The 16,016-nt window shown below is 38.8% G+C and overlaps 1 protein-coding gene across 2 annotated transcripts in view; it reads left to right on the top strand.

The window, feature by feature from the left end:
* The window catches only part of Ell2 (elongation factor for RNA polymerase II 2), a 69,079-nt gene that overhangs the window by 29,478 nt on the left and 23,585 nt on the right, over nt 1-16,016 (top strand). Inside the window, exons 3-4 of one of the 2 annotated variants that reach the window (XM_052159398.1) lie at nt 10,241-10,362; nt 14,886-15,049. In XM_052159398.1, coding sequence (XP_052015358.1) covers nt 10,241-10,362; nt 14,886-15,049 — 286 coding nt within the window. The remainder of the gene's footprint in view (nt 1-10,240; nt 10,363-14,885; nt 15,050-16,016) is intronic. The other variant, XM_052159399.1, reaches the window with a different exon arrangement.

Here is a 16,016-nt window from a genome sequence, read left to right as displayed (position 1 = left end):
CACCATAGTGAGTTTGACATTAGACTGAGCCACGTGAGACCTCATTTTTAAGAACCAAAACAAAGGCTTAAATAAAGCTTTAAAATTGCAGAGGCCTTGTACTTATTGATTACATTTAAAATATTCTATATTTAAGGTTAAATTAGGAACATTTTTCAATAATAAAGGTTACATTGAAGTAGCTGCCTAACATTTTATTGTATTAATATCTATCATTCATTTAGCTATTCTATGATTATTTATATTGTTATTATGCCATAATAACAGTACAGGGAACATCCTTAGGTATTTTATTTTATTTTCATCTGTTTCCTTAGGGTAGATTCAGAGATGTGGAATACACTAGTCAGGAAGTGGAGGTGACTTTCAGAAATGCCTCTGGAAGGATGCTGTTCTCTGTTCACACAGCTCTGTGGAACACAGCTTATTTCCCTGGCCAATTGCTTTGTTTTTTATTATTCCAAAGTAATCATCTGATAATGTTTAAAAACTATCAAGTTGGGCTAGAGAGATAGCTAGGACCTAGGTTTAGTTTCCAGTACCCACATCAGATGCCTGCCTATAATAACTCCAGGGGATCTAATACCATCTTCTAGCTCCTGCAGGCACTATACCCAGGGAGACACACATACATATATACGCACATAGATACAAATAAAATAAATCTCTTTTAAAAACTGACAGTGTGATCTGCTTAATGATCCCTGGCATATGCTAGATACTGCAGTATTTTAAGATGCCATGAAGTATCAAATGTTTTCGTGTCCCCATTTGGTTTTGTCAGGAGTGGTTTTGATTTCTTTTCTTTATATTACTCATGATTTTCCCCAATATAGTAGGATACTCTTTGTGCTCATAATTGATGATACTTTTTGAGATAATTACCTTATTTCAGTAAATGTAAAATATAGTATTCATGTAGCCTTCTATGTATTTTGCCATTTTGCCATTTTTGCATATCATTTTTATAGTCTTAAAATTTAACATGCTTGGGTTTCTGCGATCTCCTTTTGATGGCTGTCTCCTATAAGGGAATATTATAAACTTTTGAACTAGTGATGCCATCTCCTCCCCAGACACTGTCACACTAGGAATTCAGTGAGCTGTTGGCTTTTGATGAGGTCACATAATTTACTACTTCATATAGCACTGTTGTCCTGGAGTGATTGCTTATGGGTGGTACTGCTACTTTCTAGAAGTATATGACTATCTAGAGGATAATCATCAAAGTATTTCATTGTATAGCTGTCCCTTGAGAGGCTCTGTGAGAACCAGACCAATACAGATGTGGATGTACACAGCCAAACATTGGACTGAGCGTGGGGACCCCAATGGGGAAGTTAGGGCAAGGACTGTAGGAGCTGAAGGGCTTTGCAACCTCATAGGAAGAACAACAGTATCAACCAACCAGACCCTCCAAAACTCCCAGGGACTAAACCACCAACCAAAGAGTACACAGTGGGTACTCATGGCTCCAGCTGGATATGTAGCAGAGGACTCATTGGGAGGCCCTTGGTCCTGTGGAGGCTCCCAATAGGGAATGCAAGGGTGCTGAGGCTGGAGTTGGTAGGTGGGTTGGGAAGTACTCTCATAGGGGGAAGGGAGGAGGAGTTAGGGGCATGTAGAGGGGAAACTGGCAAGGGGGATAACATTTGAAATGTAAATAAATGAAGTAATGAATAAAAAATAATTATAAATAAATAACTGGTCAACATTATTTTTTAACATTTGTTTTAAAAAAAAAATTTTTTAAGGTCGAGTTGTTTCCAGAAATTAAGTCAGGGAGAGGAGAGAACGTCATGGGAAAATATGGATAACCAATCAACTCCATTACAGGACCAGTGAGAATGTTGGAATCAAAGGCTTATGCCACCACATGCACCAGGCTAGCTGAAGATTTACTTTTTAAAAAATCTAAATAGCTTTAAAAAGAAAAATGTCTTGAGATTAATTGATAGTGGAATGCAGAATTAAGAGCTAGTCACTCCTCTGTTTAACTTTGGAAATAACTTTCTAAACAGTTGTTTATATTAGTGAGCATGCAAGTCTTCATGGTGATGTTGATTGAACTGGACTGAAGCCATGCATTTTGCAAAATATCGGGCTTAGGCCAGCCTTTCTGTTGATCTTCAGGGCTGCTCCTACCTGTCAGGTCTGACTCCACTAGATTTACACCAATGCTGGTGACTGCCAGGCACAAACTAGGCCTGCCAGCTTTTGCCTGCAGTTCTTCCTGGCATGGTGTGGCTTTCCTCAGGGCCACAGAGGAGCAGGAAGGAGAGAAAACTGACAGGGATTTGGAACTTGCTGTTCACATGTAACATTTTTTTCATGTAGAACTCAGATTTGAGCTTTGTTTCAGAGAAACAAACCTTTTTTAAAAGACAAATTTCTGCTTTATAATGTCTGGGGGGGTGGGGGGAGAGGAATAATGTCTCCCTGGGTTCTTTTAGTGTGTTCTCTCCAGCCCTTTAACTGCCTCCCTGGATCTTCTAAGTTGTGTTTTTAAGAGGCTGGGATGCATTTTCAAATGGACCTTGAGGACAAAAGTTTTTCATTTTAGTATATATATAAAAGACAAGTGTAATATAAAATCTAAGTACCACAAACCCAAGAAGCCACTTTGCCTAGGTTTTTGGGCTAAATATAACCTAAAAAAGATCAGAAACTTCCTCATCCTGACATTTGTGCCTCACAGAAGGCAGCTGTACCCTCTAGTCTGTTTTCTTTGGCGAGTCCTAGTTTCCCAAATAGCCTTAAGTATGCTATTTCAACTTCATTTGTATTTTTTTTAATCACTGGCATGTTTGATTGTTTGTTTGTATAAATCTTCGAATATTTATGAGGTGTATTCAATGTCCCAAACATAAATAGAAATGAATGAGACCACACCCTTTGATTTTTAAGCAGCTCAGTCTGGTGGGGGAGAAAGACATAAATCAGAACTCAGTGTTCAACCTAGTTAAAAAGCAGTGAAGGGTGCGAGGACAGTGGGGATCCAGAAAAAGAGCAATCGCCAGGCGGTGCTGCCTGTGATCCCAGCACTCTGGGAGGCAGAGGCAGGCGGATTTCTGAGTTCCCGGACAGCCTGGTCTACAGAGTGAGTTCCAGGACAGCCAGGGCTACACAGGGAAACCTTGTCTTGAAAAAACCAAATCCAAAAAACCAAAAAGGAAGGAAGGAAGGAAGGAAGGAAGGAAGGAAGGAAGGAAGGAAGGAAGGAAGGAAGGAAGGAAGGAAGGAAGGAAGGAAGGAAGGAAAGGAGCAATCAAGCCACCTCACTAGAGAAGGCTGAGCTTCCTTATGGAGAAGAGTCATAAATGAAAGAACTGTTACTACAAGGTAAACAAAAAGCAGAGACACAGCCCAGTGTTTTCTGACGGCACAGTGCTTGCTGCGTCTGAGGTGAAGGGCACACTGGTGGGTGAGGACCAGTTCAGCTGCAGTAGTAGCCGAGAACTCTGGATGCCGTGAAGGCGCATCGATTACCACTCCTGGATAGATAGATAAGAAGCGTCAATGGTGTATGGGACTGATGTATTAGACTGGCATACAAGAATAGGTTAAGAGCTGAAAGATTTAAGAAAAAAAGCTGAAAGACAAAAGACATTGTCAAAGGTGTGAGGGGATTTTAACCCAAGTAGGGGAGAGAGATGAGAGAGCACATATTTAAGAAATAATTGGGAGGAGAAGACAAACATGTGATGGCTTTGAGCTGGGACATCAAGGGTGCTTTGAGAAGGAGAGGGGTGGGTGCTAAGTCTTCAGGACAACAGGGGCCTCAAAGCATACTGTAGTGTTCTGGAGATGATTCAGGGATGTGAAGAAAGTTTGGGACTTGTCTATGTCAGCATCAGTTCTATGAACTCAAAATTTTTAAATGCTTTCTAAAATAAGAATGATGAGAATTGCTGAGTTCACTAGGAGGTTTTAGTATTTGCTCCCAAAGACTTCACATGTATAGTCTAGCCATAACTGCATTTTGAACACATTACTTAGATATTTTTCCCATGGTTCACTTTTTCTCCAAAAGCAACATTAGCATTTGGCTCAATTTTAATTTATTTTTAAATATAAATTTTTATTTTCTCATGTTCCTTAAGCCACGTAGCTTTCCCTGTGTATCTCTAATTATCTATTATTTGCATCTTTCTCTTGCAACTGTCCAGCCCCCACCCTCTTTTCTTTCCTGGAAATAGCCAGCTACTAAACAGCTTACTCCCAGCCACCTGGCGGTGTCTACATGATTTTAGCCAGCAAGCTGCAGAGTGAGTCATAACAGAACTTGCTTTGAAGCCCTTTTTTAGCTGGTGAAACCAACAGTGGTCAGTTGTATTTAAGATTCATGCCCAGCTTGCTAGTGGGCTCAGTTACATTAAGGTACTCAGCATGACTTCCGGGATGAAAGACAGCTAGAAGCAAGGGCAAGAGAGAGCTGGCAGGAGGTTCATATGTTTGCACATTCAGGCAGGTTCATTCTTTCAGACAGAATGCCATGTCATCATTTAGTTCTTCCTCACATTCCTCATATTTACTGTGTCTATGATTCCTACTGCCTGTTGCCACAAAATACATCAGTTCCCATTTCTCTGTCTCCTGCTCTTGACCTCCACCATCACACTCCTGGATTTCTAAACATATGCCACGGTGGAGAAGATCTCACTCAGTTTTATTCAACAGTGTACCATAGAAATTCAAGAAGTACTCAGCACAATAGCACTCACTGAATATGTGTGGAATAAATGAATGAAACGGTAGTTTTCCAAATAATACCAGTTGTAAATATTACAATCAGTGTTTCCTCTATAGTGGTGAGAAGTTGAAAAGAACTCAGTATAAGGGTGAGCAGGTCAAGCTAGGAGATCAATTTTCTAGTCAAGCTCTACCCCACCAAAACAGCAAAAGCAGCAAAGGCATAGCTCAGTATTGCGCTACTACACTTTTTAACCCTGAATTGCTTCCAAAATATGTTGGGTCTACATGAGGTATGTGAAGACTAGGAGAGAAGGCTGGTCTCTTTGCTTTTCTCTTAACATCTTGTTAAAGAAGTAATCAAAGAAACAAGTAGAATTATATCATCCTTCATTATTTATGTTAATTGCTACATGACATGACTTTTTTGGATAACTTTCAGTATTTCTCTTTATGCCAGTTGCACTTAATATTTTACACCACTCTCATCAACAGAAGTATCTGTCATGAACTTTCAGAGGGTTTTAGCATGTATTAGAAACTCTTAGCCACTGCCCTTAGATTTCCCTTGTGTTTCTATATTTAATTTTTTTCTATTGCCATTAAAGGATATCTACTTTGTACTTCTGCTCCCAGCATTGGTTTGTACATCTGGGTTGTTCTGAGGCCATTTTCTTTTCCTTCCCAAAACCAATCATGTTGGACCTACAGTCATAAGAGCAGCTCTCATTTGTGTTTTGGCTTTCAGGTTGAGGTTAGGATTTTCTATTCTGATTCTGGGTTATCCATTCTTCCCCAGGACTGTGTGACCTATATAGTGCATGCATCTCTAAACCATTTTCTAGATTCTTAGGAAATCAGAATCATCAGAAGTCTGGGAAGAACTTGAAAGCAACAGAGAATTCTAATGCTTAGATGCTTACAGCAAGTTTTACCTAGATCTGAGCTTAATGTAAAGTCTACACAACATAGAGTTGAGTGCTAAGTATACCAGTCAGATGATACTAAGAGACATGCTTGCTTTCTGAGGTTCTGCAGAGATGGAAGAGATAGACTTTTAGGTCACACTAATTGGAAAATGACTCTTTGGTTCAAAAGATGTACAGCCAAGAGAGTTGTTTTGTTTAACCTGGCATTTCCCAAACTTACTTGACGATAGAATCCCATTTTAAAATAAAACTTTACAGCATACTTTGGAAATACTGGTGGAAAGAAATACAGGCAGAACACCAGTTCTAGTTCTGCCTGAGACATTAATCAACATTTTTACTCATTCAGCAAATACATATCGAGTGACTACTTTGTGCTCTGCACCATTCATGATGCTGGCAGTACATTCACAAGCACACAAAGGCGTCTGTCTTTGCACAGCTTATATTCTAGAGGGGGAAGAAATACCACAAACATAATATGTTAGTATTACAAGGTAATGAGTGTTTCAGACAGCCATGGAGCCAAGAAAGTGATCTGAGAGTATAGGGGTGGCAATTTTAAACATGAATATAATCTTGACCAGCTTACTGAGCCTCTTTGTCTCTAATTTATAAAATGAAGAATTTGAAAAAAAATCATCTGGGCTCCCCTGATCCTGAGGTTCAACTGAACAACCCCAAGAACTTCCATATCAAACTGTGTCACTGCTGTCTCATAAATGTCTGATAAAGCCTTTTCAGTCACTGTAGCAGAAAAACTTAGGTATTAATGCTTATAATTACTGCTAAAGAAGAGCACTGCCATTTCAGTCTTTTGTGATATCCACAAAGCAAAACATTTAAATAAATGAAAAACCCTTACTAGATTTGTTTTTCATCCAGCATATACTTTGATCCTATATGGCACTCAGGTCCCAACTACTTTTAAGCAGATATCAGTGTGCATGTGCACGAGTTTCAGCAGTGTATGCTTGCGCTTCTGCCCTAGATCCTTAAGATAGCAGGCCTGTGACTAATGTTGAAATGACTTTTCAGATGGTTCTTTATTGCCACATGCCTGAGCCTGTATCTGAATTAGATACCATGGAATACAGAGCCTTTGTTAATTATAAACGTCTGAAAGTTTCCTTGTAGTTTTTTTTTTTTGTTTTGTTTTGTTTTTTTTTTATCATCGAAAACAGACTGCAGTTAGAGAAGAAGGTTGTGGATTGTGGACCTAAGACTTTGATATTTAGTTTCTTGGTTTTGGAATGAAAATTAATAACTACTTTTCCAATTATATGGACATGATGACATATTTCTATATCCTTCACACTAAATTAGAAACTGAGATCACAGGTTTAATACTTTCTAAATAATATTTTATTCTCAAGGTACAAATTAGACATACCTTATTTGTATAAGTATCTAGGTATGCCCTCAAGAATGAAATGGCTCTACAAAGTAGCACTTAGATCTACAGCTAGCAAGTCTGCTTAGCACTGTAGCCCTTAAGCAGGAAAATTGACACGGAAAAAGCAGGTTATATATGACAGAGCAGGTGGGGGACAAAGGACATCACAGCTAAACTAGGAGGACCCAGTGAAGGCCACATTTGGGAGGAGGGCTCTGAGTCCTTCTTTAGTTCAGGACCAATACAGAGAGCTCAAGTTTCAGTACAACTGGAGATATGCACCATTCTGCTGTGGCATAGAGGAGTGTTGTCCCATGGTTTACTAAAGAATACCTTCTTTCCATTTCTTAAGAACCTGCCTCAAATTGGTGGCACATAAGAAGCAGCAGGGTGTGGGGCAGTGTGTACTGTTTGCATGGACTGAGGATCAACTTGGAGGACTGGGCAAACGACCATGGGAAATCAGTTCTGAGTCCTAATTTAGAAGCAATCTTGCAATCCATTGGTGAGAGAAGAACTTCTCAATTTTAATTTTAAGTGTTTTAAGCTTTTCATCTAGTCAGGGACTAGAGTCCTTAAGTACTCATGATCTATTTGAAACTTGTAGCTGAATGCCTTAAGTTTTATTACTTCCAATTAGAGAAAAAAAAGGAAATAAATGTGAATAAGCAATAATATATATTCTGTGGCTTATATAGTCTTGCTTATCTTTCTGTTTTCTAAGTTTCTCATCAGAAGTTCTAAGATTGAAATGAGGGCACAAAGTAAAGTGACTTTTTGTTTGAAATACTTTATTTTTTTAAAGACAATTTTCTCTTCTATAAAAGTCAGTGAAATCTGAATTCTGAATTCTCTTTTGAGACTACAACTTACCTGTTTTTAACCCAAAGTTTCTGCATTGCCCTTTGGCTTTTCTGACTAGGCAGTTCTTGGTTACTGAGGCTGTGCACTGTACTTTATCTGTCAGTATCTCTGACTTTCCACTAGATGCCAGTAATATCTTCCTGGACCTCTTAGAAAAGTCGCCAAATCAACCCTTGTTCCATTTCATGGTGGCTTACAATCATCTGTAATGGAATCTGATTCTCTCTTCTGCTGTGCATGAAAACAGAGTGCTCATATACACTAAATAAATTAATTAATTAAAAGATATATTAAGCTAAAACCTAATAAATAGGACATATCTTCTATACTCTCAACAGAAAAGTGGTATTATTGTATTTCCAAATCAGAGATACACAAAAGAGAAACCTTAAGCTACACACATCCTGACATGGCAATGAGGCTTCAACCCCTATGAAAGTCTCCCTAATAGTCAGGTTCTGCAAACTGAGAGAGAGGGTTAGAATTGAGAGTGAATAGAAGTTAGGACTCATGGTTGAGGAGGATTTCATTCAGAGGTCCAGACCTTTCCAACCTTCCACTTCCTCTCTCAGGCCTTAAGGAGAGGCTTTAGGCTGTGGTTTTTGTCTGTCAGCAAGACCCTGCTCCTCTCAGGAAAAAGAAACAAATGAACACTGTATCAGTATACCAGCTTAAACATACTTCTGTGTTCAGTACTAGCATCCTTTTCTCTTGTTCTCCCCAGAAATATAGGATTGAGATGATGATGATGATGATGATGTGTGTGTGTGTGTGTGTGTGTATTTGCCACTGAGGAATGATAAGTAAGCTCAATAAGTATCTACAAACATAATAAATTAAGATGAGTTCACAAAGGTACTGCATTTTAGAAATATGAGAGAATTAGAAAGCAACTATAGCTCCCCCCCCCCCATATATAGAGTAAATAATAAATGTGGAGACTTGGTTCTTCAGGAATTAGGACTAAAGAGGCCAATGCTATTGGAATTGTTGGATAATACCTGTATGGGTTATCTGATACACAGCCACCTTTGGAGCTCTAGGCAGATCTTAGAAGATATACTTGCCATGCTTCTTCATTTTTTTCTTCAAGTTTTTATTTCTTCAAAGGTTGTTTATTACATGGCTACCATTGGCAGACAGCAGACATCAATCTATTCTTAGCTTTCCTTCCTTCTTCTGGGAGTTGAACAGGCAGCCCTAACTTTCCTACTTTATTGAGCTCTCTACACGGCTTGAGTCAGCATATCCTCTTCGCAGGCAGGCAGGGATGACACAGGGATGCATTCACTGGCATATCTATGGGTGTGCCACGTGTGTAGAGCAGCGTCCTCTACTTTGTAACAACAGAGAGGGCTCAGTCCTATGAGCTGCATGGATATTGCAGAACACGGTGTCCCTTCTCCCTCGTCTGCTATGTTACTATGACCCAGTGTGTTTGGGAACTAGAAGGTGTTGGTTCATATTTTACATGCCTGTACATCCTTATTCTTAACTGTCACTTAACACAGTGGCGGTCTTGTAAATCAAAGAGAAGAAAAGCTTTAAGTACTGAGAAAGGAGAAGCAATCGATAGAAGATTCTAATTCCTTGACACAAGTTTCTGAGCTTCTACTATAAACAGGAAGTCTATCTGATTCAGAGCTTGGTGTCAAGAGAAACACTTGCTAGTAGGTATTCTCTTCTCACCTAGAAGGGAATCAAGAACTTGAGCTAGGCCCCAGAAAACCACCTAGCTAAATGTTTATAATCCCAACACTTGGGCAATAGAAGCAGGAGGATCAGGAGTTCAAGGTCTGCCTCAGCTTATGAGTTAAAGACCAGCCTAGTCATCTGAGACCCTGTCTCAAAAACAAATAGAAAAGAATGTCTGCCCATGTCAGAGTATTGCCCAAGGCCTAGCTTGGGACAGACTTGTTGACCCTGTTGCATAAATATGAATGAGGGATGATTCCCATGATTGAAACATCAAGATATGTCCCAGCTACACTCTTGCCTGGTGTTACTAGTTATTTTTCAAAAGTACTATTTTTAAAAGTAAGAATTAAAATATGGAATGTGTTTATGTTAGGACAACAAAAGATTAGGTTGTGGAATATACCTCAGAGACCATTATAATATTTAGAAAGCTATTCAGCAGGGCTCATATGAACAGGAGTGATTTCTCACACTTATGGGTGGAAGTGAAACAAATTGTGATTAGTTATTATAGTCATGTTTGTCATGTTGCTTGAACTATTTGGCCATTTACATGCTATAAAAATGCATATGTATCAAAGGTTGTAACAGGGACCACTTGAGCAACCAGCAAGGCAGAACTGCATAATTCTGAAGTATTTTTCTCTTTCCCACCTTCTAGCTTATGAAAATTCCCAAAAATGATTCCTTCAGTGAAGTCCACAACTTTAACTTCTACTTGTCAAACGTGGGGAGAGATAACCCTCAGGGCAGCTTTGACTGCATCCAGCAAACACTCTCTAGGTGAGTACTGCTTCAGATGCGCTAAATACAGCTCGTTCTTAGTTAACAAAATGTCTATTAGCTAGTCATTTGATGTTAATTGAATTTAACTACATAGCTCATTTCTTTAAACTTATTAGCCACCTGTCATACACTAGAAAAATGTGTGTGTCACAGGAGTATAGTCAGAAAAGTTACAGAATTCAAAAAGTACTACAAAATGAGTTTTTAAGTTAAAATCAATTTTGAAGGTTTTTTTTTTTTAACATTCATTGTATTTAAGAAAAGGTGTCTTATATAGTACTCAAAGTGTTGTGTAAAAGTAAGGTGGAAAAATATGTGTCCTACTGCCTTCTTTCTGCCCCTGCTGCTGTAGAAAGACTTGCTATAAGGGAGGTTTTTGTTTGTTTGTTTGGTTGGTTGGTTGGTTTTGGTTTTCAAGACTGAGTTGTTCTGGCCATCCTGGAACTCATTCTGTACACCTGGCTGGCCTTGAACTCTGGGGATCCGCCTCCTCTGCCCCCCAACTGCAAGGATTAAAAGCATGTGCCACCACCGCCTAGCAAAACTTCTTTTAGTTTTATTGCACAGGCTGTTAGATACTAGACATTAATTGCAATAAAAATGTAAGGAAAAAAAGACAATAAAAGAAAAGCAAAAGACTAGATACCTCCCAATGTGCCATGACCCCCTCGCCTACTTTGACTCAGGAATCAATGAGCCATTTGCTTGCTTGCTGTGGTTGTTTGTGATAAAGTGGGAGCCCTTGGGTAGAAGTTTAATACCCAGTTCCCCACAGTGTAAGGCTTTGACACTGAGGCAAAGTACTAACACCCACAAATGTTTGTGGCTCATCTGAGTAGTGCTTGCATCTGTAAGAACTGCTATCAGGAGAGCCGAAACAGGAACTGCCTTCCTGAAAGTCCCAAGTTGCTATTTCCACTTAGCTTAAACTACCTGAGTATAGATTAGTGTTGCTTTAAAATAAACTCCCCTGAAAGCTGGTATATACTGTGTATGTTACAGATTATACAGCCTTTTGTGCTCCATTCACTTCCATATCTACTGGCTATAAGTGGTTATGTATAGTCAATTGTTAAAAGTTACATGAAATTTAAAATTTCATGGTATAATCACACTAAGACTTTACAGTCTCAAAATCCACATGTGCTTACCACAGTGAGCATCACAGATAACGGATATTTCTATCATTTCCGCAAGTTCCCTGAAAAGCACTGCAGTAGGCTGTAGAATAACCAGCTCTAAGGGTCTCTATTTAACGGGTGACTGATCCACAGTTACATAACCGTGGTAATTTGTGGCTGGGCAAAAGGAGCACTGTATCCTCAAAACGTCCACCCAGTGCTCCTTATACAGCAGAGGTATACCAGTGTCTGATTATGGTACCATCACCTGAGAGACTTGTTTTTATAGTGTTAAATTTCAGTTTACACCTATCCCATATCTTTTTATAAAGTACCATGGAATATACTGTAGGAATTGAATTGAACTCTGAGGAATCTTAAAAATTTCTTTCTTCAAAACTGTATTACTTCATAATCATATGTTATATAGTAACATATAATACATATTTGGCTCAATAGTTATGTCAGTACACATTAAAAACCCTTGAGTTTCATCTCCAGGACAGTTCTAGTGGAAGAAAGACACTGACTCCAAGTATTTCTCTGACTTACCCACACACCACAGCATGCATACACCTGCAAGCACACACACACAAAAATTTTAATATAAAACATACTTAAATAAGTAATACGGTTTTATTCTTACAATATGTATACTATATATTAATTTGTATTGTACTTAGCAAAGGAATTTAAACAATTATATACAAAACTGTTCGATACAGCAAGGGAAGAGAAACAAACAAACAAAAAAAATTGGTGAGAAAATTCAGGCAAATCCATTAGTGTCCTTTTCCACCAGACAACAAAAGCACTAAAATGTTTAGTTCTCAACTGGGCATGGTGGCAAACACCTTTGATCCTACCACTCAGAAGAAGTGTTCTCTGTGACTTACAGAATAGCCAAGGATATGTAGAGAGACCCTTTCTCAGAACAAAAACAAAACCTTTTAGTGATCAGTATGGTAAGTAAATTACCTGTAATCTGGATCCATCGTTTCTGGTCTTGACTTATAATAGTGCCATGTCTTCCAAGGCCCCAGCTCTCAGCCCGGGCTGTACTCACAGTAGAAGCTCAGTCAGTGGATATTCAGCAGATGTTAACTGGTCACCTTTGTTATCTGTTTCCACCTTTAAAACAGAAATCTCAAGTCAAAATTATCGTTCAAAGATTCCTTAAATGTATTTATACACAAGCTTATTGAAAATATAAAGTTGAGGACACATAGCAATGCCTACTCACCAGTGGGAAACAGTGATCCAGGCCAAAGAGCAACAAAGCACACAACTGTAACACGTGCTGGAGTCTTCCCAGTTTCAACTAAGTTAAAAGGCACGAGTAAAGAATCTGGAGAGGAGCCTGCAGCACGCACAGATAAGCACTGTGTGTGTAAAATGTGTGTGTAAAATCTATACATCATCATTGCTTATTCTTACCATGTATGTGTCCCTTAGTAAGAGAGAGAGAGTGATGCTACAACAAACTCCCTGATGCCACTTTCACTTCATTAAGTGAGTTTTTCTCTCCAGTGGTTAGACCTCCTCCCTCTTGGTCCTTTTTGATTGGTTTATCAGTATTCAAAGATACTCAAGTCTCCCTTATTTAAAAAAAAAAATAGTAAGATACAAAAACAATTCTGTTTGATGCACTTCTCCACTCAAAGTCTGGCTTCAGTCCCTCATTTCACTATAAGTGATTCCTTAAGTGGGCAGTGCCTTTCCTTGCCCCTAAAACCAGTGCTTGCTTCTTCTGAGTGCCTTGTAACTCACCTCTGGACCACTTTCCCATACTGCTCACCACGCTCTGCTTGTGAAGCCTTGTGTCATATCTTCTGTAGTCCATAATGCTTCCAGGCTTTTTTGGAGGCACCTGGTAAGCCTCAGTCCTTTCTTCCTGTTTGTGCTAACAGCTGCCCTCCTCATCCTGCAACCCGCCCATTTGTTACTGCAGTAGATGGGTCTCTATTGCTAGTACCATGGACATGATCTTTATTTTGCCTTTCTCCCTCTTCCTCTCTCCCATGTCTAATCACTGGTCAAACCTCATCAATTTTGCCTCCTCCAGATCTTGGGAGTCAGCTTCCTTGTCTGCAATCTGACTACTGTGCTCTTGTTCAAAGCCTAACGGGTCTCACATGCTCACCCCTGCCTTCCCCTTCTTCCGAGTCTATTCTCCATCTATCTTGATCTTTCTCCAACAAACACAGCTGAGCTATTTCTCTGTTTTCATTCTCTTGGTCTCTTCAGAATCCATACTAGCCCTGAAGCTCTGCACGCTACACTTTCCTTCTGTCTTCAGCCCCGTGTCCAGTTGCCCTTGCAGGAAGTCTCCCACTGAACTGAACACTGCTCACTCTGGCCTGCACAGTTATCTTTGTGGAGCACTCTCACCCTTCTTCCCTCTTGTCTAGTTGGCTTTAGGACCTGCTCAGTTATCACGTCCTCTAGAAAGTCCAAGTGAATGTTCTTCCCATATTCTGTTTCTTGCCTTCTATTTCTACCTGCCTTTCTCACCCATCAGAGAATTGGCTCCTGGAATGAGGGACCATTTCTGTCTTTCCCTTAGCCTGGCTTTGTTCTACTAAGTAATACTTATGAGGCAAATTAACTGTTTTAAGAATAGTATTTATAAAAAGTTATTAGCAAACTTCACAAAATCTTATCTACTTCTTAGTTTATAAAAAAGTTGTTTCCAATTCAGTTTGGAAGCAGAGGAACAGAAGTGCCATTCTTAGTCCATATTTTCTAATTGGCATTAAAGCTATAAAGTATCTTCCTGTTAAAGTGTTAGTTGTGACTTTACCATGATCTCTAAAAAAATAAAAACAGCCATTTTAAATAATCACTATATTTAAAAATTAGAATTAGTGATTTTCTTAGGATTTCAGGTATTCAAACTGCTCCATGTAACTTTAAAGCAAAGTCGTGATAAATACAGAGTTTACAAATTTTAGCTACACTACTAATATATTATTAGAAATAAAAAGAATTGTGGGCAAGGTCTCATTTTGTCCTTTCTAAACCATGTACATCATGTTTTGTTTTGTTTTGTTTTTCTAAAAATGTAAGATGCTGTTTGTCATGTCTATTGCAGAAAGTTTAAAACAGCTGACTATCACATTAAAGAAGAACGGCAGTGCTTTCTGGGACACTGCAACAGGAATCAACGAGAGTTTTTAACGTTTGGTCTCTAACTAGGAACTCATTTTATCCATTCTCCTTAGAAAGTGGGAAAAAATTAAGGGCATAAACATTTTAAGTAATCACATTTAAAAATTAGTGTCAGTTATTTGAGGATTGTTAACTTATTTTAGCTGCTGATTGTAGGATAATCTTCTTGTTTGCCTCTCTTGTGAAAATGAAAGTCATATCTAACAACGTCACTGTCTCGCCTGACAGCTCTGGAGCCTCCCAGCTCAATTGCCTGGGATTTATACAAGATAAAATTACAGTGTGTGCGACAAATGATTCCTATCAGATGACGAGGGAAAGGATGACCCAGGCAGAGGAGGAATCCCGTAATCGGAGCACAAAAGTTATCAAACCCGGTGGACCATATGTAGGTTTGTATAGCTGTATTTCTCCATCACACTGGTTGACTGGACTAACTCAGGATGACTGTAGGTAAATTCTGGTAATACTAAGAATGAAATGCTGAAATTAATTTTCAGGACATTTTATATAACATGGTCCAAAAAAATCATTTTCCCTTTTTAGGCTGCTGATAAATTAAAGAACATTTATGACTTTTATAATTCCTGAACCTTCTGTTGGCTGTTTATTATTATTTTGCTGTACTGAGGTCTAGTCATAGTACATGATTGGATCTTTTGGGATTTCTTTGTCATTGGATGATATAAGTTCAGTGATGGACACTGTGGTTCCTGTTTGTACTTTTATAGAGCTATTTTTATATCAAAATCTATTAAACAAACAAGCTGATAACATCATTGTTACATACTTTGCATGTGTTTTCAGAGGATTATTATACAATAATGAATTTTCATTATAAAAGTATAAAATGTGCTTATGGGAAAGAAACAGGATGATGATTTAATTAAAACTTAGCCCCCCCCCAATCATCTTTATCATCAGCTCACTCAAATATGTGCATCAGATGGAAGGGAAGTTAGACCAGATCAGCAAGATGAGTGTCTCTTTTATGAGCAGTGTCTTGAACCTTTAATAAGTCGGTTCACAGTGATTAGCAAGAACAGAATGCTAGAGAGAACAGAAGCTATTCAAATCTCTAGTCAGTTTTGTAACTCAAGGCACTGTAACACAAATAAGGGATGGATATTAATTTGGAAATGTAAATGTTTCCAGAGTTTCTTAGGACCCAAATCCCTTAGTGAACACCTTTCCTTTGGTGTTCCTTGGCTTTGGTGTGGCTGCTCTGGTTCTGCATTGCTAATCTAGCCATACTGCACTCTGCTTTAAGAGGCTCCACCATGCCTTTAACAAGTGTCCTTGGAACAAAGCCAATTCTCCTGGGACTCGGAGCTCAGCTTAGATACATTTAGTTTGGTT

The sequence above is a fragment of the Apodemus sylvaticus genome, chromosome 16 (assembly GCF_947179515.1).
Source record: "Apodemus sylvaticus chromosome 16, mApoSyl1.1, whole genome shotgun sequence".
Taxonomy (NCBI): Eukaryota; Metazoa; Chordata; class Mammalia; order Rodentia; family Muridae; genus Apodemus; species Apodemus sylvaticus.
Note: the sequence above shows the minus strand (reverse complement) of the source record. Positions and strands in the feature narration are given on the sequence as shown.